General features: G+C 52.4%; 2 protein-coding genes across 15 annotated transcripts; one reads left to right on the plus strand and one right to left on the minus strand.

Annotated features, from left to right (window-relative positions):
- The first annotated feature begins 336 nt into the window (after nt 1-336).
- On the plus strand, nt 337-13,643 carry MEAF6 (MYST/Esa1 associated factor 6). Of its 13 annotated transcripts, XR_009279499.1 has the most exons (9): nt 353-491; nt 604-722; nt 802-889; nt 1,243-1,288; nt 1,804-1,996; nt 4,774-4,803; nt 4,907-4,964; nt 5,564-5,597; nt 6,057-6,831. XR_009279499.1 is itself a non-coding variant. In XM_058856571.1 (8 exons), the coding sequence occupies exons 1-8, from the start codon at nt 396-398 to the stop codon at nt 6,063-6,065; spliced, it is 612 nt and encodes a 203-aa protein (XP_058712554.1). In that variant the 5' UTR covers nt 337-395; the 3' UTR covers nt 6,066-6,831. The 13 variants fall into 13 exon arrangements, 11 of the variants coding, with proteins under 11 accessions (XP_058712554.1, XP_058712557.1, XP_058712559.1 ...); XM_058856571.1 differs by lacking the exon at nt 4,907-4,964 and having other exon boundaries at nt 337-491; nt 607-722; XM_058856570.1 differs by lacking the exon at nt 4,907-4,964.
- A 146-nt stretch (nt 13,644-13,789) lies between these two features.
- On the minus strand, nt 13,790-23,076 carry ZC3H12A (zinc finger CCCH-type containing 12A). 2 transcript variants are annotated; one of them, XM_058856562.1, is made up of 7 exons: nt 22,761-23,076; nt 22,182-22,625; nt 19,113-19,252; nt 17,643-17,877; nt 16,638-16,744; nt 16,060-16,533; nt 15,647-15,962 (listed from the first exon to the last, which is right to left on the minus strand). In XM_058856562.1, exons 2-7 carry the CDS (start codon nt 22,580-22,582, stop codon nt 15,787-15,789), a joined length of 1,533 nt encoding a protein of 510 aa, XP_058712545.1. In that variant the 5' UTR covers nt 22,583-22,625; nt 22,761-23,076; the 3' UTR covers nt 15,647-15,786. The 2 variants fall into 2 exon arrangements, with proteins under 2 accessions (XP_058712544.1, XP_058712545.1); XM_058856561.1 differs by having other exon boundaries at nt 13,790-16,533; nt 22,761-22,917.
- Between the last annotated feature and the right edge of the window lie 2,051 nt (nt 23,077-25,127).

A 25,127-nucleotide genomic window follows, 5' to 3' on the forward strand; every position in this document is an offset into this window, starting at 1 on the left:
TTCCTGTGGAATTGATGGTTCTTCCCATTGTTTCTTTCATCTCTCAGGATCCAATTTTATTTATCAGCAGACCTACAGCAGATCTGTAAAGACAAATCCCTCTCATTCCATTCGTCAGTCAGTGAAATCCTTCCCCTGTCTATCTCCCAGCGCTAATTTTACCTACCAGCAGAGTGGTTTATAAAGACAAACCCCTCATTCCTTTCAGAGGGGCCCCAAAGGCGGCAGAATCTCGGGCTACCCGAATTATTCCGGCTGGCACAAGGACGGAATATTCCGATTTTTGAGGCTGCCACATCCTCGTGGCCGCCGTGCCCCCGCCCCTCTCTGCTCTGCAGCGCCCCCGGCGGCCGCAGCCGGCAGCGCCCGCCCCGCCCCGCGCAGGCCGCGCCGCCATGGCCGCGCTGCACGCCAAGGCCGGCGGGCCCCCGCAGATCCCGGACACCCGCCGGGAGCTCGCCGAGCTGGTGAAACGCAAACAGGAGCTGGCGGTGAGCGCCGGGGAGGGGCTCGGTGTGGTGCGGGTGGCGGCGGAGCGGCTCGGGGAGCGGCGGGGCCGGAGCGGCGCGGCCGGGCCTGCTCCATGCGCGGCGGTGTTCCCAGCAGGAGACGCTGGCAAACCTGGAGCGGCAGATCTACGCCTTCGAGGGCAGCTACCTGGAGGACACGCAGATGTACGGGAACATCATCCGCGGCTGGGATCGCTATCTCACCAACCAGAAGTGAGTGGTGGAGGCGCTGCCCACCTGCCCGGCCCCCCCCGCCCGCCCGGCCCCGCCATCGCGCCTGTCTCTGTTTCAGGAACTCCAACAGCAAAAACGACCGGAGGAACCGCAAGTTCAAGGAGGCCGAGAGGCTCTTCAGCAAGTCCTCGGTCACCTCAGCAGCGGTGAGGGCCGGGATGAGCCCTGACCCCAGAGCCGTCCCTCTGCCCACCCCTCTTCTTATCCCTGTCCCCATCCCTGTCTCCGTTCCCATCCCTCTCCTTGTCCCTATTCCTGTTCCTGTTTTATCCCCATCCCACCCTGCAGCCTCTTCCAGAGCCCTTCTCCGGGTGCCTGGGGGGTGGGAGGATGCCTGTCACTGCTGTCACTGCTGTCCCCTGCCTTTGTCTCTGCCCCAGACCCCCGGGGCCACACGGGGCCACGGGCACTTCAGAGGGAAGTGTGTGACCTGGGCTCCCTGCTTTGGGCATTGGGAAGTGAATCCCTGCTTGGCTTGACATCCGGTTTGGTTTTCCAGGCTGTCAGTGCATTAGCTGGAGTCCAGGACCAGCTCATTGAGAAGCGTAAGTCTGTCGCTTTTCTCTGAATTTGGGAAGAATTACCCACTCCCCACCATTGAACCTTGTCTCAGCCTTCAGATCTGGGCTGGACTTGGGCTCCTGTTCCCAGTCCCTGTGTTTGCTGCCCTCAGGCTGCTCCTGGCTGTTGACTTCCCAAGTTCCTTCCACACTCAGCAGGGCTCTTTTTGTGTGTAAAAGGGATTGAAATTGGTTTGGTGCTCTTTGAAGGAAGAGGCTGGATGAGCTGAAGCACTGCATCGCTGTAGATGTGTCAGTCACAGGAGGTGTGGGGAGGGACTGCTCACCTCCAGGATACAGAACCTTTTTTGTGATCAGCAGCAAATAGGATGTGGTTCCTCAGTGCTGAGGAGCAGCTTCCTGTCCATCCTGCAGAGTTGTTTCCCAGGTTCTGTGGTTCACCTGGTGCTGCAGGGCTCAGGTGTCTCTGCTGCTGTTCTGGGGTTGTTTCTCCCAAGGGCAACGCACCCTGGTGCTCACCTGGGTTTGTCCTGCTCTAGGGGAGCCGGGCAGTGGCACAGAGAGTGACACTTCTCCAGACTTCCACAACCAGGAGAATGAGCCCAACCAGGAGGATGCTGAAGAGCTGGATGGCTCCGTGCAGGGTGTGAAGCCTCAGAAAGCTGCTTCCTCCACTTCCTCTGGGAGCCACCACAGCAGCCACAAAAAGCGAAAGAACAAAAACAGACACAGGTCAGTGGGACCAGCAGCCTGCTCACCACACCTGGACAGTTGGCTGGGGCTGGATTGAATTTGCTGCCTGAGGGGAACCAGTAACACATTGGAATAACAGGCAGATGGGGTCAGTTGTTTGGGTGGTTTTCCTGGTTTTGGAACAGGAGGGGAAGGTGCTGAGGAAGTTGAACAAGCAGCACAGGGTGCTCACTTCAGCTGTGCTTCTGGGCAGCTTCTCCAGCTCTCCCATCTCTCCAGGATAAAGCTTGTTGCTTCCAGCAGGTCCTGACCTCCTGAGCTTGCTGCTTGGTTTCTGCAGAGCCCAGTAGGATAGGAATGCTAGTGCTTTCTTTGAAGGAGGGTGGAAAGCAAATGGGTTTGGGGTTTTGGACACTCCTTGTATCTGGAATTCCACTCCAGTCCCTTCCAGCTCTCATGTTCCAGCCAAGTCTCAGTGCTGGCATAGAGGAGTTGCTTTGTCACCTTCACCTCAGAGTGTTTGTTATTAAACTGACCTGAAATTCATGTGAAACAGATTCCTTGAACTCTTTTCTGGTTGGATTTACTCGTCCAGCTCTGCCCCTAAGGCGTAATGAGGGCGATGAGCTGGTCCCTGTGCCCTCAGCCCAGGCTGCTGGCAGTGCCAGTGCCTGTGAGCCAGGCCCTGAGGGAGGAAAACCGTGCAGAGGAGACACTGCAGAGCTGTGCCCCTCTGGAAGGATTGCTGAAGCTGGTGCCTAAGGATTTAATAGAAGTAATGGAGCTTCTAAAACTGTCTGGTGTCTGGGCTGGCTCTGAGCTGTTGACTCTGCCTAAGGACAGGCAGGCTCTTTAAGGGACCTACCATGCAATTAAAGAAAGGGTTTAAAGTGGTAAAAGTTTACAAGGGGAGCTGGGGACAGTTGGGTGGGGAGATGAGGTAGGTACAATGCTTGAAAAATGCTTAACTCCTTTTTTTTGCCTTCATTAAGTGTTGAGTCATTAGCGTGTCTTTAATTCTTAGGTCAGAATTTCCTTCCTACAGCAGCCTGAGTTGGGCAAATATCCGAAAGGACTGGATGTCCCTTTGGTTCCTCATGAGCTGGGAATCCAAAGAAGTTCAAATCTCTTTTTTTGCCTGTAGATATTTGGAAGAAGTTCAGGAATAACACAAGAAACTACATCCGTGAACAAGTCCAGAGAAACAACCTGTAAAACTGAAGTACAGCTTAAGAAAACTGCCATTTCAAACAAATTATATAATATTCTCCCTGGACAAACCATGGCCAACAACATGGTGGGGTGCAGGGCAGGAGCTGGAACTGACATAAATCCCTTTGCTCTGGCCCATGAGCCAGACTTTAGGGACAGGAGGTGGGGGGAAGCTGCCCCCCAACAGGTTGTGTGGCTCTGGGTTCCTTCACATCCCCCTTCTGCAGCTTTGGCTGCTGCTGCCAGGCCAGGCTGTTGGACAGAGGAGCCCTGCCCTGCTCACCTGTGGCAGCTTCTGTGTTCCCAGGCCCTGTCAGACACTCCGAGGGGCTCAGTGAGGCAGGAACTGACTGTTTGTAATGCTTAGCGGGGCCAGATAGATAATTAAAAAGATAAAAAAAAATCGTTAAATTTGTCTGTAATAAAAGCTCTGTTAAAATTGTGATTGCTGTTACTGACTATCCCCTAAATTTTGGCAGATGACACCAAACAATTCTCAAGTATATTTAGGCTAAAATCAGCCCAGCAACAGCCCAGTCCCTGAACATGCAGCGAGGGCGTTCCAGGCCCCACAACCCCACAGGTGCTCCAGCCAGACTTTTGGGTCTGTCCCCTGAGGGGTCTGGCATGAAAAAAAAAAATAAAAAGAAATGTTGGCCTTTCTCTTTATTCAGAAGCTCTTCCATTTGACAGCACGACTCTGGGCTTCACTCCCCCGTTCCTGGAGAACTGGGAGGGGCTGGGAAAGGGCCCTGCAGGAGCTCGGCCCCGCTGGGGTTCCCATGTGGGGAGCTGGCTCAGCATGGGGACCTTTGGCCTCAGGTGTGGGTGCAGAGGCTTTGCTGTCCCTCTGCTCCCTGCCATACCACAGCAAGGCCAGAGTGGATGTTTTCTGTGTGCTGGGCTGTTTCCACAAGTGTTTGAAGGAGCCCAGTGCTGTTGGCTCAGTTGCAGTCCTGGAGAGGGACTCCATGATCGATCCTTCCCGAGTGGTGTCAGCCTTGGGCAGAGCTGTGGCACTTGTTTGAGCAGTGGGAAGGCACCAAACTGGTCAGCTCTGGCCAAATGTGCCAGGTCAGCAGCGCTGGGGGTGTGGGGGGAGCAGCCCAGAGCAAGGCTGGGCACCGAGCTCTGTGCCACCTCTGCCTGAAGCAGCTTTGCCTTGCCCTGGCAGCCCAATCCCCTCCCCAGCTCCCTAAGCCCACCCTGTTTCCTGAGCCCTCACTTTGGTTTTCCAAGCCCTGGGGTTCCTCTCCTGCCCCTGAGCTCTGCCCTCTCCGGGTCTGGCAGCTGCTCCTCTTTCAGCTCCTAAAATCCCCTGCGGAAACCGAGCCCACCTCTGCTAACACCTCTTGTTCCCAGAAATCCGGTGGGGAGGGAGAGTCTGGATTGCCAACCCAGAGTGCTTTTTTGTGTCCAGCCCTCTGGTTAAGATTATCTGGCTAAGATAATCTGAAGAACTTGATGGTGTTTGAACAATGGCTTTATTATTTATTTTATTTTATTTTTTAGCAATCTCGCTAGGGTGGCTAATCAATTAATTGATTTAATTCATTAGTATATTAATTTCTATTGCTTTCTTCCTTTCAAATGCTGCCCCTCAGCCCGTCTGGCATGTTTGATTATGACTTTGAGTAAGTTTGACTTGAATTAGTACTTGTGCTGTGTTGTTAGTGTGTAGACACTGATGTGCCTTTTGAGACTTCGCTAACCCCTAGTTTATCTGTTTAATTGTAGGTATGTATATTAGGTTAGGCTGGGAAGTTTTTTTTAAAAACAGAAAAGCGTGATGGAGGTAACATTTTATTTAATAACTTCAGCAAATTATAAATTAACTTCACTCTTCTTTACCTTTCTGTTTCATATTTAAATAGATAAAACTTCTTAACTTTAAAATTTAGTTTAAAAACTGATTCTTTTGACTTTGCTGCTTAAGGAGATAAGTATAGACTTGGGTATTTCCTTTTGAAAAAATGCACTAAACTCAGTAACTTTGGCTCATATAATCCCTGTCACCCTAACTCCTCTCTCTATCCAAGTAAATAACTCTCACACTATGTCTGCCTAATTACCTGTGGCATAGTTACACCTCTGGCAGATTAAATTAACATAGAGCATGCCTAATTCCCCTTGTTCACCTGCCTAAGTGCCCTGTGATTGATTGTGCCCCTTGATTAACTGTCTGGGAGTGGATGGAATCTGCTTTTTGGCAAATAATACCTCGACTCTCCTCTGCTGCTCTCATGCCCAGTAACCCTGGGAACAGCGCCCTGGCTCAGCCAGTTGGGAATGGATGGATTAACCGTAGTCTCTGTTGTAGCTGTGCCCTGTGCAGTAACTCTGGTGTTGGGTCAGGTATTGACATGGACGTTTCTCTTGTCTTTCCAACCACAGGATTGATCTCAAGTTAAACAAAAAGCCAAGAGCCGTAAGTATCTGTGCTCTGTCTGTGTTTTCATTGCTCACTGGAGGGGCTGGCTGACTCCCAAGCTTTAAAAACCCTCCTGCTGCTGTCATTTGAGTTCTTACTGTCATGGTTGAGGAGTCACAGTGTGAGATCAGCATTGTCCCCTGGCTGTGACAGCAACTGAGCCTAGGTGGGCTGTTCTGAGCCCGGGTCACAGATAACTCCTGTGTGCTTCTCATGGAAAAAGCTGCTTCGCATCCTCTTATCATGTCATGATCTGGAGCATCAAAAGCATCTGGTTTGAGTTGATACTCAAGGTTGGAAGGGTCCATCCTTTTCAATATTTAGCTACAAGAAAAAGATCTGTTTTGCCTGCAGCTAGTGGTGTGTGAGATGAGAGAGGACTGAGACCACCCAGCTCCAAGAGCAGAATCGGAGGTGGGAAGGTGTTAACATGTATGTGCTGTCCTTTCTCTGCAGGACTACTAGAGCCATCAGTGCTGATGCTCCTGGGATTTAGGTCTGTGACTCCCCACTGAGAAGCCCTGAAGCAGGATGGCAGCTGCAGCAGGAGTGACTCACTCTAAGGGACTTGGATGGGGGGAGGAGATCCTGGACCATGTATTTTGCATCATTTTTAAGTCACCCAAGTTGCAGGAAGACAAACGTTGTGTAGTAGTTGCAGTAGTTCTGAATTCTTGACTGTTCTGTGCTTCCACATTGGTCAGGAACTTCCTGAAACGGCTGATACTGCTGCCCCTCTGTCACCTGCAGACCCACAGAGAGGCATTTTCTTTTCCACTGGAATTGGGGTAGGATTCAGTGTGTCCCATCCATATTGTGAGACTTAGATTACTTTTGTTGCTGATATTTAGCTTTGCAAGTTTGTTTTTGGTTCTGTTTTTTTGTTTAATTTTCTTGGTTTTGTTGTGCTTTTTTAAAAGCTGAAGTGTATAGTTACGAGTTGACTTTGGGTTTCTTTGTTTAGTCTGTGTAGTGGAAGGTTCTTCATTTTGTGGAGCAGCTCTTTTTCTTCTTAATCAAGCAGAGAAGAAGGTAGTTTAACCCTTTTCTCTTACTTTCATTTTGAACACCATCTCCCAATACTCCTCAGTGTATTAGGTGCAGGAAGGGCCAGAGCTCTTCGCTGTCACTGACTTTGGGTGAGTTCTCTTTTTAACACAAACTTCTGTCATTTGTACATAAACAATAAAACTTCCATGTTTGTCTCTCCTCATGGTTTATTTAGTCCAAACTTTGACTTCTGGTGCTTTTTAGCACCAGTTCACCTGCCTTATGGGGACTTTGCTGGAATTCTTCCCCTTCCTTGTCCTGTGGCCTTTGGGAGGTTCACTTGGTGCTTTCTGTGCTCGGCGTAGCTGTAACCAAGTTCTGCAGGGAGTGCCAGGCTCTGATCTGCAGTTGTTTGGCTGATCCAGCTGCAAGACAGCAATGGGATGTACATGGTTCTGCTGATGAGGGCATATTGCTTGCAGGGATGAGCTGGCTGGACTGTCCCTGGAGCAGGACAGAGGAGTGAGGGCTGGGTGCTTCTCACAGCAGCCAGGTCCGAACCTTGGTGTTGCTGTTGAACTGAGCCTCGCTCAGAGTGTGGGGTTGCCTTCTTTATCAGTGCTGGGATGTGTTTGTGTAACCCCTGCTCGTGGAGGGAGATGTGGGAAAGGGGCCTTAGGAAAGGGGCCATGGGACAGGGCTGAGCCCCCGAGTGTGCATGGCCCTTGGAACACCCCAGGGTTCATGTCTTCTGCTCCCCTGAGGTTTGGGGTCTTCCTCAGCTCTCTCCAGGCACCAGGAGCAGAATTCTGCTTTGGGCTGTGTCTGTTTGGGGATCAAGGCAGCTCTGGTGTTGTTCCCGGAGGGATCTGGCTTATCCTGCAGGGAGCTGGCTCTGCTCAGGGACTGGTGGCTGCTTCTCCATGGGATAGAGCGGCTTAAAGGCCAAGCTGCAAAGCTGGCCTACTTCTGTGGTTCAGGTTACAGGGTTTAAGTACAGGGGTGGAAGATCTAGGAAACAGCATAAACGACAAGGCCTTGCTCCTTCATAGTTCTGGGAAAAAAGAATTCTCAGCTGATGGTTTAGATTTCCTGGCCTCAGTATGAAAACGGTTCTGCTGCTGCTGCTGCTCCAAGTAGGGATGGCTGGAACACCTGGATTTCAGAGGCTGAAGTCTCTGCTGCACCTCTGACCTCAAGGAAAGCTGCCAGACTCTTTTGGGTGGAACATTTTTGAGAAGCAGCAGAGGGCAGGTGTAGCTCAGAGCCTGTGTGCAGGCAGGGCCAGCTCCACGTTCCCTGTGACACATTGGGGTGCTGCAGGGACAATGGGGACATGCAGCCATTCCTGTCTCTGGCTGTGTTTGTCACCGAAGGAGGGGACAGGCTCTTGTGCCCGGCTCGATGTCTGATGGCAGCAGCCTGAGGGGGGCATTGATTGGGGCAGAAAGAAATGGCAAACACTTGATTAAGTCAAAGGATCAGCTGTTCCCAGGAACTGCTGGGTCCTGACTCCAGCAGTTGTGCCTAAAACTTCCATTTGACTTCTGAGCACTTCTGTTTTGCTTCCTGAAGAGCCTGAGTGACTGAAGACCCCCAGAATGACAGGTGCCTGGGCATAGGAGTCAGAGGGAGCTGCACAGGCTTTACCTGAATGCTAATTAAAGCTAAAAGTAGTGGTTAGAAATGTATCCTGAGTCCTTTGCTTGTGAAAGATAAATCCTGAGCAAAGAAAAGTGTGGAAGAGCAGCCACTGTCCTTATGGACCCCAAAGGTGGAGCGTTAGGGAAACGCTAATCCCTGCAGAGCCTCGTCACCAAGAGGATTAGGCAGGAGTTCATCTGGTCACCGAGGGGCAGGAGGGGCCGCTGCATGGCTGGGTAAGGGGGCAGCGGGGATCTGGCCCCGCAAGCGCTCCGGTCCCCTCTCGCCGTGCTGGCTCCTGGCGAGCCGGGACAGACCCTGGCACGTGTTGGCATCGCTCCTTTAGTGCCCGGGGCTCTCAGTCGCGTGTCCCGGCCCGCAGGTGCCATGGGCCGGCAGCGCGCACCGCCCGAGCCCGCCTGGAGGCGGCTCCTGCGCTCCGGCTGCCGCGGGCTCCTGGGGCTCTGCGGGACGGCGCTGCGAGGACTGCGGGGGCTCTGGAGCCTGACGTGGGTCCGTACCACACAGCCCCTTCCCCACGGACCCCTCCGCACCGGAGCCAGGCGCTGCTGGGGTGCAATCGCTGCAGCGCTGCGGGAGAGGGACCCTCGCCCCGGGCTGGTTCTTGGCCCAGGGCGCTCTGTGCCTGTGCCCAGCAGGAGCCCTGGGAACGTGGGACTCCCCTCCGGGCTCTGCGCTGCACAGGGCGGCTGTGAGCCCTCCTCTCCCCAGGTCCTGCTGATGTGCTACAAGAGCTGCTGGGACGGCGCCTTCCAGGTCACCGAGCAGGTAACTCCCGCAACGGGAAAAGCCCCTGGCCGACCGAGCCCCGGGACACAGCTGAGCCCGGTGACAAACCCTGCTGGCACCAGGGGGGCTCCCCAGACAGGGCTGGTGCCAGGGGCTCAGCTGCCCATGGACCCACAGTCCCCACTGTCCGTGTTGGCTTCCAGCTCGGCATAGCCCTGCAGCTTAGGCTAGAGAGGAGTGAGGAGGAGGAGGATGTGGACTCAGATTCTGCATGGGAGCCTGGACAGACAGGTGGGTCCCTGGCCCAGAGGTGTCCCTGGGGCTGGCAGGTGCCATGGGGGTTGGCAGGAGCTGAGCTGTGGTGCCAGGGCAGTGGTGGGGCAGCAGCGGCATGGCGATGCCAGCGAGGCCGTGCTGCGGAGGCTGGAGGCTCTGGAGGCCGATGTCCGCTTCCTCTGCACCGAGCTGGGCGCTGAGAAGCTTCTGTGGAGCAGCCGCTTCCTGGAGCTGCTGCGGGAACAGCAAAGCCTGCGCCAGCGGGTGAGTCCCCCGGCGGTCCTGGCCCCCACAGTCCCCTCTGACACCCCAGACCCTCACACCCTGCTCCAGCTGCAGGAGCTGCCGTGGCGGTGGAACAGTGGTGACAGCCCCGAGCTGCTAGGGGAAGCCGAGGATCAAAGTGCCAGTGGGAGTGAGGGAGAGAGCCCGGAAGGTAAGGGCTGGGAATTGTGGGGGGGGCACAGGGAGGCAGTAGCTGGGGAGGGGGCAGTGTGCTAATGGGCAGTATGGGGGATCCACCAGCTCCCACCTGGGCACTGGGTGGCACTGGGCAGCCCAGGGAGGTAGATGCTGGGAAGGTCCCAGCTCTCTGCATCTGCTCCCATCAGGAGCCTGGCTGGGTGTTCCCACTGGTGTTCCCTCTCTCTCCTTTGCTCTTTTCCAGGATGTCAGTGGATGGAAGCACCTCAGCAACCACGTGGCTCCATCCAGCGTGACAGGCAGAAAATGTAAGTGAAGGTGTGAGCAGGTCCTCAGCAACCCAGGAATGATCCACACATTCGGGATCCTGCGGGACACAGGCCAGGCTGCAGTCCTGGCTGTATCCCCGTATGTGCCTCCATCCCTCGCTGCTGGCTGGGCCCGGCCCCATCCTGCAGAACTGCAGCCATTTCCCAGGAGCAGGAACCAGCCAGAGGCAGGTCAGGACAAGCCACTGGCCCTGGGTCTGCCCCAGGACACATCACAGCCCTCCCCACCCAGGGCTGCCCGTGCTCCACAGGGGCTGGCTCTGGTGAAGCCCACCGAGGAGCATCCCCTCCTGTTCTGCTGCTTGTTGGGAGGTTCCAGGAACAAGGAGTCTGGTCAGTGCCAGCTGCAGTCACCTTGCACTGGGGTGAACCATTGCAAAACTCACCCAGCGACGTCCTGATCGATGGCCAGATCCGTCCTCTCCAGCAGCTGCTCCCGCACACATTGCAACCCTGGGCCAGCTCCTCCCGACAGCAGTCGAGGGCAGCCGGCTCCCCAGGCACGGCTGGCAGCCTTTTGCTGGCCAGAAGAGCTGGGCTGGGAGCAGCAGCACTGCAGGGAGCAGGGCTGAGGGGCTGCCCGGTGCCCAGGACTGGCCCGGCATGGGGGGCTGCATCCTGCCCCACGCTCCCACTGTTCAATACAGGCAGCCGCTCTCCATCGGTTGTGTCTGCCTGGTCTTTCCCCAGCAGAGCTGGGACAGCTGCTCCAGTGCCCTGCAGCAACCCCCAGCTCTTTGGGGAGGGGGGCAGGATGAGCTGTGGCTGAAGCAAAGCAGGGAGCAGCAAGCAGGGGCTGGGGCCAGGCTCCAGCAGCAGGCAGGATCAGCAGAGATCTCTCCTCCCAACGTGCCCGTGCAGCTCCCACAGGCAGGGAACTGATGCAATGCAAATATCAGCGGCCTGACTCACCCTGCACCCACCTGGCCCCGGCAGGGTGGAGGTGGCACGGCCCCGTGCTGCTCAGAAATACCAAAGTAAACCAAATCCTGCAAATGAGCTGCTCTGGGGGCCCTGTTGCACTGAAACCCCAGCCTCAAGCTGGCCCACCCCTCCTCCCGCAGGAATCCCAGCAGCATCCATGCTGAGACCATGGGAGCACCAGACAGCGATATGACAAGGTCCTGTTCCTGCTGCAGCCACCATTCATCTCTCTGTAGCAAGCCTTGGGCTGGAAATCCCCAGCCAGCACAGTGGCCAGGAGGCAGAGGGTGACATCAAGCAGCATTAGCCACAGACACCAGCTCTGCACCCCTACGGGAGCAGCCCCGCACCACAGCACCCACACAAGGCAAGAGCCATGGAAACCTTTCCCCAGCCAAAGCCTCCTGACCTATTGCTTAACCTGAGGCTGTATTTACTCCAGCGCACTTGCACAGTGCTCCCCAGTGCTGGTCAGGGGCCTCAGTGGCTTTGTCAGGTGGGCTGAGCAGTTGCTGCAGCCCCAGACAGGGCTTTGGCTTCCAGGGACAACCCCTGGCCTTGGGGAGCACCGGGGTATTCGGGGCCCTTAGGAAAGCTTGTGAGAGAACTGAAAATCATGTGGCTGGAGGGCAAGTGCTGACAGCACCTCCACCACCACCCCATCCCAGCTTAGCCTCCCCCCAGTGCCCTGGGGCAGCGCCCAAGCTCATCCCCAGCACCTTTCCCTTCTCCTGTGTGCAATACTGACTGCAGTTAGCTTCCTGCAGTCCTGGCTCACAGGGAGGCTGTGCTGCAGCAGCAGTTTGGGATGCAGGGCGCAGAGCTGCTGCCATGCTTGGCACATCTGTTCCTCTTTATGGGGAGAGCAGCAGCCCCAGCACTGGGGGAACAAGGGGTTGATGCTGAATCTGCTTCCATGGATATCACATAGATCACTGCACCCTCACCATGGTACACACACCCCCATCCAGTTTCCCACAGCCTGCACAAGAACCTTTCCCATTCCTGCCTCTGAAAATGCTTTAAAATGTTGTTAGTAAACTGAGTTAGCCACATCCTGGAAACCCCCAATGGGAGGAACCAGCTGAGTTCAGATGGAAGTTTAGGGAGCAAGGGCAGCATGGGGCAGTGGGGCCAGGGAGGGTAAGCAAGCCCTGGAGAGCAGACTGGCCTGCTTGGAGGAACCAGCCTCACCTGAAGCTCAACACGAGGGTTCAGTGGCACACAGCTGACAGGATGAGGGCTGGGAAGCCCCTGAGCACAGGAAGCCTTTAACAGGCCCATGTGTGACCTCCTTTCCTCCAAGCTGACACACAGATCTGACCCAGTTTGGCTCACCCAGAACACAAAGCAAACACCCAGCAGTCATAGCAGGCTCTACCCCCAAGCCCCAGGAAGTGCTGAGCCAAAGGATGCACCCCAAAGACCCCATCTTAACAGCACCAGCAGGGTTGCCAAAGTACACAGGCAGGCAGCCCCACCACTCCTGGCACTGAGGAGTCTGTAGGGGAAAAAATGTGCAGCAGCAACAGTTCCCATGAAGATTCCCATTTCCCAAATCTGGCACCACAGTGAGCTTGGGAAAGGGGGACACAGAACTTTGTGTGAATGAAGGAGAAAATTCAGAGCACAGCAGTGGGACTGTGGCTGGGCTTGCTGGCTGCCCCAGCAGCACACACAGCAGTTTTGGGGGAGTAACTTCCACCAGGATCTGTGCTAGGGCCTGACCCTCCCAAACTACTCCCTGTGCCACCAGGACTGTCACTGCAATAGAAACATCATATCAAAGTCAGCCAGCTCCAACTCTTCCTCTCCTGGTTGTAATAATGAACCTCTGCACTTCTACTGATTCCTTTAATTGTGTCAATGCAGCTTTGAGAGACACATCCACCAGAACTAGAATTACCTATTACTGGAACACCAGCCTTAAAACCCTGCAGCATTTTGCAGCTACAGATCCCATTATGGACAGCAGCAAACTCCTCACCTGGTTAAAGGTGTGCTCAGATCCCTGACACACCACTCCATCCCCCCCACACCGAGCCACATGAGCTCTGTCACTGCAGTGATGTCCTCAGAGGTTTCCACTCCCATAGTCAGTGAAGACACTTCCGACTGTGAGGCTGCAGGTTTGTTTTGAAATGCAGCTGGTCTCTGGGAGCACCTGCCTCCCTGGGTTCTGATTAACTAGAGTCACTGCCCTGTGGTAAATGAAGAGCACAAGTTTCAATACAGACCATAAAGTTATTTAACCAGTGAGATAAGAACATGCTGTGCTGCAGTGGAGCAGGTGGGAGGGGAACACAACGTCAGCACTGATATTCCTGCTGCACTTCCAAACCATAACAAATCTTCAGAGTAAAACCTGGATTATGTTACCATTCACATATTCCACTCAACATCTGACACAGATGTACTGTAACTGGATAAAATATGTATTTATTTTCAGGCTGTACTGTGGAATTGCCCCTTAAAGGCAAGCACAGTCCATGCTGATTCCAAAATTGCTGAGTGTGCTGTGCTTTAGCACCTGAGACATCCACTGTGGTGCTGAGTGAGAGCCAGTGCTGCTGCTCATCCCACCTGCCCTGCCAGTGCCTGCCCCGGGCACTGACAGCCCCAGTAACACCAAATAAACAGCAGACACTGCACATGCTCTTATCTGCCACAGCACATGGATGTTTTGGTCTCGCTGCATCGATTAACAGCCTGTCAATAGCCAGCCCTCAGACTGCACAGAGATCTAAACCTGTCAGAGGAACCATGGGGAGGAAGGATAATTTCTTTGACTTCCCTGGAAAACCAACCAAAATGTTGAATGTTCCTCCACAAAGCCACCAGAGACCAAATATGTCAAGTCAGCAGTTTTTATTTATATAACATAGCTCTTCTTTGCCATGGCTGTCACATGGCTATTTAGTACATGACTACACTGCATAGTGATACAGAAAGTTCAGCAAGTGTCAGCTGGGGAGTACAAAACGTTAATCCTTTCATTGCAAGAGAGGCAGCAGATACCAGCATTCCACCAGCAACCCAAACCCTCCTTGCCAAGTAATATATGGCTGAGGTGGGAATAGCATTGATTAAAATTGCAAGCAGCAAGGTGCTGAACAATAACATTAAAAACCATTTTTTCTGTAATTTACAAATATGCAAAGTATCAGGTTACTTAAAATTAAGAAGCATTTTGCTTACTAACATGAAACATTACTAATTTGTAATGTATCATTATTAACCAGGTATACAGGTTTCTGTGTCCCTGTGGTCTCATGGCACATGGTGCCAGTCTGGGCAGGTCATTCCTTGGACATCAGAGGGAAGAGCAGAAACAGGCAACACTGCTCCCAGGAGGGTTTCAGGACCAGCTGCCTTCCACTCTCCCCTTCCTAATTTGCCACTCAATAACCTCGGTTTAACCACAGAAGAGCGTATTGTATTTAGAAAACAACAACACACACAGATACAATGTGTATCAACAAATTAATTGCTTCTGGCCTGCAAGTGCCAGGAACATTTCTGCATTCCTTGCACAGCAAAATTCCAGGACCAGAACCAATTACTATAGCAATTGGTTTTGCATATTTAAAATCTTACAGTACCTATAATAGAAAACATCTTACAGAGTAAGAGGAAATTAAACAGGAACAGTCTTGCCAAGTAAGTCTTATTCTACAATTCCGGATGCTGCTCTAATTGGGCACAGCCAAAGGGAACAGGGGAAATATTGGTGAGGAAGAAGATGAAGCAACAGCTTTACAGCGCAAAATATTAAAGACTCCTTGGGAAGGCCCCTAGCAGCAGTCCAGATGTGACTGCAGCTGTTCTATTGCTGTCTGAAGGCAAAAGGCACATAATAAATCCTTGTCAGTGCTGTACAGAGCCAGCCTGGGACAGGGACAGTTGCAGAGCAGCACTCACAGCATGCTCAGCTCACCCACCTGCCCTGACACTGTGGCTGTCACCACATGCCCAGCAGCTTCAGAGCAGTGTCTGGCTACTCCTGAGCAAGGAGTGTGCTCCTGGGAGCTGAGCAGCCCACTCAGCACTTGTGGTCCATGTGACAGAATTACCTCACCTCAGGGAGATAAGCTGAGGTGGCAGGGATGTGGAAAACATCATGCAAGAAGTGCACCAGTAAAACCAGTCAGATAAACCCAGCTTCAGATTACATTAATAACCCAACATTTGCCATAGATCTGAATTGTGGGATTTAGTTAAGAGGCTTAGTCAGGACCTAATAACAGCATTGACAAGGCATTTAGGTCCTCAGAAACTAGCCTTAGGCCACCACAAGGGCACAGCCACTTCTCTCACATCCAGTTATGGACAACTGCAGGAACTCAGCGTGTGCCAGACTCCTACGAACCCCAAAGGAACAGTCCTGCTCTAGAGCTGCAGCCTCCCTTCCTGCTTAGCAGCCCCTGGGGAAGGTGGGACCCTGGAGTGCCCTCACCTCTCTCACAGGCATGCGGTCATAGCTGGAGCAGAATGTGCTGTGAGCACACGACCAGTACTTCCAAAGGAATAAGGAGCACCTGTGGCAGCTGCAGAGGCAAAAGCAGCTCAAGCACTCCCCATGCCTGGTTGCCCTTGGCACCTGCCTCACATACCTGGGTTCTGGGCCTTGTAGGTGAGGATCTCTGCTGCCAGCCTCTGGGGGTCCAGCAGCCGGGGGAAGCGGCTCATCACAGCATCCACCAGGTGCGGGTGGAAGATGCCGCACAGCTTGACGTGCACACTGGCCCGCTCCTCAGCAAACTGCTCCTCGGCAGCCCAGGGCCCCGAGTCCCCGTAGGCCGGCCCCGGGGCCCTCTGCACCGCGCGGGGGTCGCGCACGCCGGGGGATCTCACCTGCGGCAGCGCATACGGCTCCGACCAGAACTCCCGCGAGTGGGGCAGCGCGGCACCGAACTCACCGGGCAGGCTGTACTGCCCCGCGGCACCTGCATGCACGGGCACTCCATAGCCTGAGAAAGAGTGCGGTGCTCCTGAGGGAGGCATCTCAGGGCTGTACTGCAAGAAGCTAGGAACAGAGGAAGATTTATGGGAGCTGTGCTTGTAAGAGACCAGACCTTTCTGCTCTAAGCTGGGGGAATGTGGGTAGATGGGTCGCTGCCTACCACAGGTGCAGACAGCCACCTGCTCTGTGTGGGAATGGTCACAGTGACTGGTACATCTGTGAGGCCACATGTCAGACAGCTGGTTCTCCAGAGACCCAATGCCTGAGTCGAGATGCTCCTGAGAGATGTAAGACAGAGAGTCCATGGGAGGCTGCTGGTACCTGTCAGGGGAGACACTGCCTGACACACAACCTTTGGCCTGAAGCACAACGTCACTGGGCTTGGCTTTGTGGGCCAAGCTCTTCCTGTCTGCAGAGACCTTCTGTAAAGAGCTTTTGTCGCTCTCCGTGGGCACAGAGCACAAGAGCTCTGCCTGGGAACCCCGTTTCCCCTTTTTCTCCTCCTTGGCACCAGGACTTCTGGTTGGAGACAGCCTTGCGTTGGCACGGAGTTCATCGGCTAACGAGCGCTGGGGCTGGTTGGTCCTTTCAGGATGGTAGAACTTACACTTAATTCCATAAGTGCATTTTTTCCCTGTAAGGAAAGCCAGAGAATGGCATGACCAGATGGATTTGACTAGATTATGAATGATACTTGCATAGACACCTTGCTCTTCACATAAAGAAGGCAGATCTTACCATAAGGGCACTGCTGTTTCTTGTGTTCTGGAAGTACAGGTTTCTTCCTGAGGAAGTTATCCAGGCTCGGGCCATGACGTCCTAAGGGATCATCTGGAGGCATAAACCTAAAGAAAAATAAATTTCAGTCAGAAGCAGTTCACCTTTTTGAGTTTAGGTTTGGTTTCTTCTCAAAGCCTCCTATTTCACTGAAGATCAAAAGCTGAGCCCTACAAAGCTCTCTCATTTCCTGCAGAGATAACCCTCCTGCCACCCAGTCCACACAGCGCAAAATGCTTCCCTTCAGGCACAAAAGATGTTCAATGCTTGGTTGTTGACCAGAATTAGTACCTGGTGCTGAGCCTAAGAACTGTCCTGTGAGGAAATCACACACTGGAGCTGTTCTTGGAGCTCCTAGCTCCAAATCAGGAGCAGCTAACCGAGATGCCACCAACTTCTTTTGCCTTTGTATCCTACAGCTTTTCTTTATTTCTTCACTAGCATTTTGCTCTTCTCATGTGTCACTTGCTATCACTTCATTAGAACAAGCCAGTGTGCTCACACAGATCTTTCTTAAAAGCCCAGGAAAATGTGACCATGATGCTATGGAGTGGCTGCCTAGAACAGGGGCTAGACAGTGTTAGGAGAATAAAGTATTTATTACAGGCCTTCAATAGCTTGGGCAGTGCAAAACCCTCACACAGGCTACACCCAAGCTGGAAGACGGTCACAAGTTTTTCAGACAGATATCAGATTGGTCTGTTTGCACATCAGGAGTTAATTGTCCAATTACAGCGTCAGGTATGAAGTCAGATTCCTCCAGTTCACTCCCCTCTCCCCAATTAACTTTCATTTATACTTTTTGGGGCCTGAGGCAGAGGGTGTCCTTGGTTCTCAGGCCTGTTTTGTCTGACCACAATGTGAAGAGAGCTTGCTAACACTCTATACAGAGGTCAGAGTCCTACACTAACGCAGTACAGGCTCTGAAAAAACATAAAAGCTAAAAACATAAGGCATCAACCATACTTGTCATTAACAAAGGAATACATCAGCAGACGCTCCTCGATGAACTTCTTCCACTCGGGCCGCTCGTTCTGCAGGTCCCGGTAGGTGTCGTTGGACACGACGATGCCGTCGGACTCATGGGCCAGCTTCACGATGAACCGGTCATCATAGCACACCACGCGCTTGCCACCGACCCGCCGTGACGGCGTGAACACCAGGATCTTCTTCTTCTCCAGGTCACGCAGGATGTACTGGTCTAGGGCAAACACAACTGTAAGCACACCTGTAGAACTTTTTAATCTGTTTTTCTGATTCTGCTGCACTTCTTCTGCACTCCTCCTCACTCCTGGATTTCTCAGCTTCTCTGAGCTGAGCTCCTTCAGAATACTCCCTCACGGGGAGTTCTGCTTATCTCAGTTCTCCGGGTCAGGAAGAAAACTCCAAAGCTCATTAGGATCTTGTCTCTTGTGTTTATTAGGATGTTATCACAAAGCTTGGCAGGTCTCTCCAGACCTTCTGCACAAGTTTAAATCACTACAACCTGGTACACTTTGGGCTCTGATGGCACAAAATGGCCCCAAACTGTGCAGCCTTTTTATTTTTGTACTTATCTAATTAACAAGAGACACATATATTATTTTTCTTAATGACCTGTGTGCTTCACTGTGGCATTTTCTATCCAATCACCTACTACTACCCAAAAACCTCTAGAAGAAGAAAATGAAGAAGAAAGAAGGAAAAGAGACAACACTCTAAATCCTCCATCTTGTCTTCTGCTTTCTAAACTAGCTTAAACTCTTTTTTACCCAGTGACTTAAGAAAACTCTAATCTACACACACTTTTAGCTTTTCTATCTAACTTTAACAGCTGTTTTCATGTATCACCATGTGAAAACATGCCCATAAATTTCATGCTATATGAAATTCAGTGTTCTCCTGGATCTCAGAGCCAGGCATCAGAGACAAGGGCACACACTCTGTGTCTCAGACTCCAACACACCTGCACAGCCTTTGCACAGATAACAATGTGATAAATGAACAGAAAAATTCAGGTTTCTCCACAGCCCAGACTGTATTCCACCCTGCTCATCGATGTTTGAGTTACTCAAAAAACTCAGCTCTCTGCAAGCTCCCCCCAATTTGAATAATTCTGGCTAAATACGCTTCAGTTAAATACAAAGAACAAAGTGTCCCTTGTGTCCCTGCAAGAGGAAAAAAAAAATAAAATCAAGAAATAAAAGACAAGAATTTAGGAAGCAGAGCAGTATTACATTCCTTGATTTCTGAATTATTCCAACTGGTTCAGGCAAAAGCTGGCTTAGGGAAGAAGTTAATGACTAATTCTCCCTGGTCAGTTCAGCTCATTGCAGCTCCTACTACTCAGACTTTCCATTCTGAAGTTAATTAATGACTTAGCCAGAGCTCTGAAAGCTCACTAAGTGACAGAGCAGGCAGCCTGAAAAGCTACTTTTGGTTTTCATATTTTCATACCTGTTATGAGTACATCTGGTCTTGGCTGCTCCTTCCTCCATGATGGCACAAAGACTGTAATATCCTTGTGCCCCCTGTCCCAGAACCACTGGACAGCCAGAAGGATCCCTCGGCAGGAGAACACTTCTTTGTTCCCATGGCTGCAAAAGAGAAAATTAAGACTTTAATCCCTTCATGACTCAGTACACACCAGTCAGGCAATGCACAGAGCAAAGGGAGCTGGCAATGAGGACAAGCTTCAGGAAAGTGCTGAGGAGCACAGGCAGCAAACACAGATATTGTCTTGTGTAACAACACCCTCACTCAGACCTGCCCAGCACCCCCGTTCATTTCAGCACCTCAGGATACCAGTAAATAGACAAATACTCACAGGGAGGGAGGGAGACAGCAGCTGGAACTGTTGCAGCTGCTCTGAAACAGCCTCTGCTTCAACCCTGGACTTCTGATGGTTATTTTTAGCTCAGAGCACAATGTGATCCGAAACCCCTTTGTGCTACTCTGACAGCTAATGCCAGAGGCTGCTTCCTGCCAGGGTGCACTGTACCCTCACTGGGGGCTTGCTTGCAAACTTGTTCTGATCGCTTCAGGACAAGAAGATATTTTATATGCACTCTCACCTCAAGGAAAGATGATTCATTCCATGATGGCTCAAAATCTCATCTACAAATGCACTCTTTGCACAAAATGGCAACATCTCCTGTGATCAGCTCTGGATGAGTGAACAGCTCGTGGCAGTTGGAGAACAAAATTTGACAACCTTGTCAGAAGCCAGGTACTGATGCAAAAAGCTTCTTAATTATTCATTAGGTCATATCAATAAGTTTCCAGAACTTCTAGGAGGAAACTGCCCCTCCTGTTTTACAAGTATTTACAGTGCAATCAGCTCTTCTGTTGATAGTGGTTTTGGCAAGCTTTCAACACTTCTATTCTAGCCTGATATGTCACACTGTGGGGATCCAACTGCCCGTGCTCTGCGACAGCGTTCTGGGAAGATGCACTACACCAAAAGGAGAATTGCTTTCAGAATTCAGGAAGATTTTCCTTACTCGGGCACTCCCTGTTCCAAGTCTTACTCCTTCCATCTGGACCTGAATGACATTTCAGCTCCCACCACCCCCTGGCAGCCCCTCACCAGAGCCAACAGTGGCACTGTTGCAGCACCACTACAGAGAAGTTCCACTTCCCCTCCTGGCCTCACCTTTCTTTGAAACTACAAAGAAAGTTGAAGAGCTGTACCAAAGTACTTATTCTAGAAGAGCTAAACAATTGGCAACAGAACTAACACCTAAAGAGACACCTAACATACCTCCAATAAGAATCCTGAATTACAGAAGGCTGACAATCACCATCAGAAGATGCTCTATAAATCTTCTCCAATATCAGATGGATTTAGCCATAAATAACCAGGCACAGGTTACTACAATTTTTCAGAGAAAAATATGAAAAAAATTTTTCTTCAATGAATTTATTTTTTGCTTGTTGGTAGTTTTTTATTTTTTGAGTCCCTGCTACCAACCTCAAACCTCCAGAAGGCAGTGAATTGGGCTGATCTGATTTGGCAGCAGCCAAGGAAAAATTCCCTTAGAAGGAAGTAAAAGCTAATTTCCACTATGATTTGCATAAGTTTGTCAAGAGCTGTTGAGGGAGGCCGCTGTACACACTGCAAATGAATCAGCAGGGAACATCACACCATCAATACAGGAAGTTTCAGAATGGAATTCCCCTTCTAGCAAATTGCTTAAAAAAGCCAGACTGCTTCTCTCATGTCAGACCCTGGGCTCTGGCCTGCCCTGACTCACAGCTGCTGTGATTTCCCCTCTGCATTTTGGGGTAACTTTCACCAGTAAGAGGCTCTTCATTAACAAACACAGCAAATCCTGCTGTTAAAGCCCAAGCACTTATCCAAGGTAAACTTTGCTGCCAGAGTCACTTATCAGCCTGGGCTCACAATAGGCCATTTTCCATAGCGCTCCCAGAGCAATGGAGAGAATAGGAAGTGGAACAGGTTCTCTTCAGGGACACCAGGCATGGCTTTCACTCTCCAGCCCAGTTCCATGGCCATCACCATTTGTCATTTGCCCTGGCACTTGCCTGTGCCCCATCTTTCTCAGTTCTGTTCTCAGAACTGTCAGCCAGGGCTTGGCGAAAGCCACACCTGCAAACAAACCTCCACGCAGCACTTTCACCTCAGACAAACCTACTGCAACCCACAGGGCAGCTCCACCTGCACCCAGGGTTATTTTTTATAAAATCTGCATACACAAACATAAACAACAAAGGAGGCAGCTTCTGAGCTGCAACAGAAAAAAGCTTCCAGAACTGGGTGCATTAGATTTCAAGAGCCCAGAAGCCCCACTGTACAGAGGTGGGAACACATTCTGCGGGGGTTGGGGTGAAGGCCAGCAGTGCTCACCATCATGGGATCAAAAGCCAGGGTGAAAACCGGGGGCATCACACCAATAAATATCCAGCCCTGAGATTCTGGATGCTTTATGGATACTGGGGCCGCTAGTCAGTGTCCAACAGGACCTGCTCCAACAACACTGGAACACATGAAATGCAGAGGATGAGCCATATCCCTGCCTTGGTGACACCTTTGACATCTCATCATTCTCTGCCTTGTAGAAAGATTCACCAAAATAGGCACAATTTCGAGACAAGTCTCCAATGAAGCTCCATATTACAAAGCCTTCTCTAATTAACCCTGTCATTATTTATTGAGCAACTTCCTGCTACGGAAACTTACACAAAGCCACTAGTTGAGAGGACAACATCTCTTCAGTTATCCCCTCAGCGCTAGGAGGAAATGTCTGTCCCGGAGGAAGCGCTGCTGCCCTCATCCTTGCCCCGTGACTGGCGGCTCTGGGCGGGCAGAGCAGTGCCAGACGGACCCGCACCGTGATGCTCATCCTCATATGCTGGAGGAAATTATTACCAGCCCCCTTCCAGAGCCTTTCCAACTTCCCCCAAAAGCGGCTGCTTTGAGGGAGGCACTCAGCGCCTTTCTCCGAGCTCCGTGCGCCCGGCAGAGCTCACACCCCGACAGCCCCGCGCCCACCCCGGACGCACCTCATGGCCACGTTGCTCCCATCGATGACGATGGGCTTCAGGTTGTCGCTCTCCGTCTCTTCGGGGCCGGGCGCGGGGGACTTGTTGCCGGCACCGCCCCGAGGGACCAGCGGGGCCTCTCCGGGCTCGGGCGGGGCCTCGGGGCCGTCCCGCTCGGCCGGGCCGTGCTTCACCAGCTCCCCCAGCACCGTGTTGGTGTCGGCGCCCAGGCCCAGCTTCTGCAGCACGACGCGGATCTCCTCCGAGGAGTAGCCGAGCTTGCGGAAAAAATCCACCTTCAGCTGCAGCTCGGGGCCGTCCCCGGGCCCCTCGGCGCTCTCGCTGCCGCTCATCCCCGCTGCGGGCCGGGCCGCGGCCGGCAGCGCCTCAGGCCAGCCCGGGGCGACGCTGCCCGCGCTCATGGCTCCCGGCGGGGGACTCGCGACCTCCGCTCGCCGCCGGGACCTGTGGGGCGACAGCGGCGTTAGCAGCGGTGTCAGCAGCGCTGTTAGCAGCGATATCAGCAGCGGTGTCAGCAACGGGCCCGCGCCCCGGCCCCCGCTCCCGGCCCAGCCCCCGCCCCGGTCCCCCCGCGCTCACCGGGCCGCTGCCACCGCCGGGCTGCCGCTGCCTCTCCATGGGGCCGAAGCGGGGCGGGCGGCGGCCGCCCATTTATACCGGGGAGCCGCGCAGGGCGGAAGGGCAGAGCGAGGGGTGGAGCGGCGGCCGCTTCCCGGCCCGCCCAGCCCGGCCCGGCCCGCCCAGCCCGGCCCGCGGCGCTGCCGTGCTGCCCCCGGGGCAGAGACAGGGCCACCTCCGGGGGACGGGCTCCGACACGTGTCCCTTGCACCACCTGGGTCCCAGTGATGCAGGTGGCCGTGATTCAGCCAGCGGTGGTTTATCAGCCCGGCCGTGCAGAGGACATATGCGCTGGCAGGAAACATCTGTCACCCGCCAGTACCTGTCCCGTGCCAAGCGCTAAACCGCACCTGCGGACCGTATGGAACTGCGGGGGTTAAAATCTACATTGTGAAACGTGCGAAAACTTCATATCTCTGACTTCTGATTAATCATGCCTAAACAATTTAATGGAGGTAGTTGCAAATTTGCTTCCCCGAGGCCATGTACCGGAGCCTAACTCAGGAGCGAGGAACTCTCCCAGTTACAGGAATACATTTGCATTCATCTTCCTTGTGGTTACCCCGAAACAATCATTTTTCCTTGTCTCTGGCCATGTCTGAAACCGCACTGTGTGCTCAACAGTAACGCACACAGAGCGAGATTCAGATCAGAGATAATCCTTACTCAGTTCTTAAGTAGGTGCTTTCCCAACACTTCTTTCCCTTGGAATCTACTCCAGTCAGCATGAATTTAGCATTGTTTGTGTGCTTTTGCTTCCAGGCTAAAGTCTATTGCACCAGAAAGTGCCACAACTGTACTTCATATAGGACATAACCCAAGGAAGAGGCACAAAGCTGAATCTCCTGATTTACGCAAAGCAGTGACAGCAGCCGCATGGCTCTAATTTGGCGACAGAGAAGCCAGTAGAGAGGGAGGCTGCTGACTTCTCCACCCATAAAGTCAGAGGGAGTCACATGCCAGTCACACTTCAGATCTCCTTATGGGTGATTTTGACTTTTTTTTTATTTATTTTTCACATTTGCAAACTGCTTTGAACAGTTTTTGGTTTGTTGTTTTGATTTTTTTTGGTACTGTAAGGGAGGGCGGAGGCTGCAGCTTCTGAGGATATGAAGATTCACAGAACAAAGCCTTTGCTGGGATCACGGGTGAACTGAGGCTCTTCACCTCAAGGCAAGAGACTCTGCTGGTTCTGGCCAGAGCTGTGCCCACAGCAGGGCAGCTGCATCATCCCTGTGCTGCGGGGGCAGTCAGCTGGCACTGCCGAGCGGGGCTCACGTCTCTGTCCCTCTGCCACACATCCGTGCCCACAGCAAAGAGATGGAAGTCCCCATCGTAGCACAAGAGAGCACTGGGCTGTGCCAAGGAGGAACCTGTGAGACCCTCACAGCCCTCAGTAGGACAGGGGCTGGCAAGGACAGATGTCCTCAGTCATTTAGAGCAGCAGGCAGCATCTCATCCTGTTGAGCTGGGAATTGTGGAATGCAAAAAGGGAACTAAAGCATCCAGGGGCAGTAGGGACCCAAAGTGCTCTATGACAGCAGGAGCCCTGTTCCATGGATGGGCTCAGTCTCTCCCAGTCCTCCACCTCCATCCCCTTCTCTGCTGACTCAGTGTAAGCTTTCCTCCAGCCTGGTTCCTTGTTCATGAACAAGTCTCACAAAATCCTCAAGTCACATTTTTCTAGGGATTACCACCCCCATCTCCCAGATTTTAAAGGAAGAGCTTGTCCTCTGGCAGAACCTTTCATCTCCCACTCATGCATTTAACACAGCCAAAACAGGTGATATTCAAGGCTCCCATTATCTGCTGGTGGGGAAGAAGCTGGCCTTGTGCCAGCTCCTTGTGCCAGCACTTTGTTACTCCTGCTAACCAGCCACTAACCAGCCTGCTAACCAGGAGCCCTGTCAGCAAAGTGGCCCTGTACCTGGCTGCTTCCCTATGGAAGCTCAAGGTAGTTAAATCACTTCTAAAAAGGGGCTAATTAAATCTCATTTATAAAAGCCTATGTGGGACCATTATGTTAATTAAAGACAATTTAAATGGCCTTATTTAGTAGCATTTGGGAGTAAATTAAACTGAATTAAGGCCACTTTAATTCTGAATGAGAATTTTATGCAGAATTTTAATGTTCTACTTTAGACTTAGTTAATTCAATTTTATTTTCTTAAGAATTGTGTATAGACAAACCCTGAGCAATGAGGTACCTACAAAGGTACCTGCTCCAAGCTGAGCTCATTCTTCAGCTTCTCCAGGAGCCAACAGGGCTGGGACTGGCTGCCTTAGGAATCTATGTGTTTCCAACAGCTTTGGTGTCCTAAATGTCTT

Source organism: Poecile atricapillus, chromosome 24 (assembly GCF_030490865.1).
Source record: "Poecile atricapillus isolate bPoeAtr1 chromosome 24, bPoeAtr1.hap1, whole genome shotgun sequence".
NCBI lineage: Eukaryota > Metazoa > Chordata > Aves > Passeriformes > Paridae > Poecile > Poecile atricapillus.

Excerpts from the sequence above, each read along its gene's own strand:
- MEAF6 (XM_058856565.1), top strand. The coding sequence starts at position 8,622 with ATGGGCCGGCAGCGCGCACCGCCCGAGCCCGCCTGGAGGCGGCTCCTG. Across the intron at positions 9,024-9,187 it reads CCTTCCAGGTCACCGAGCAG|CTCGGCATAGCCCTGCAGCT; the intron begins GTAACTCCCGCA and ends GTTGGCTTCCAG. Across the intron at positions 9,276-9,357 it reads ATGGGAGCCTGGACAGACAG|TGGTGGGGCAGCAGCGGCAT; the intron begins GTGGGTCCCTGG and ends GTGCCAGGGCAG.
- ZC3H12A (XM_058856561.1), bottom strand. The coding sequence starts at position 22,582 with ATGAGCGCGGGCAGCGTCGCCCCGGGCTGGCCTGAGGCGCTGCCGGCC. Across the intron at positions 19,253-22,181 it reads GGGAGCAACGTGGCCATGAG|CCATGGGAACAAAGAAGTGT; the intron begins GTGCGTCCGGGG and ends TCTCTTTTGCAG. Across the intron at positions 17,878-19,112 it reads ACCAGATGTACTCATAACAG|ACCAGTACATCCTGCGTGAC; the intron begins GTATGAAAATAT and ends TGTTTGCCCTAG.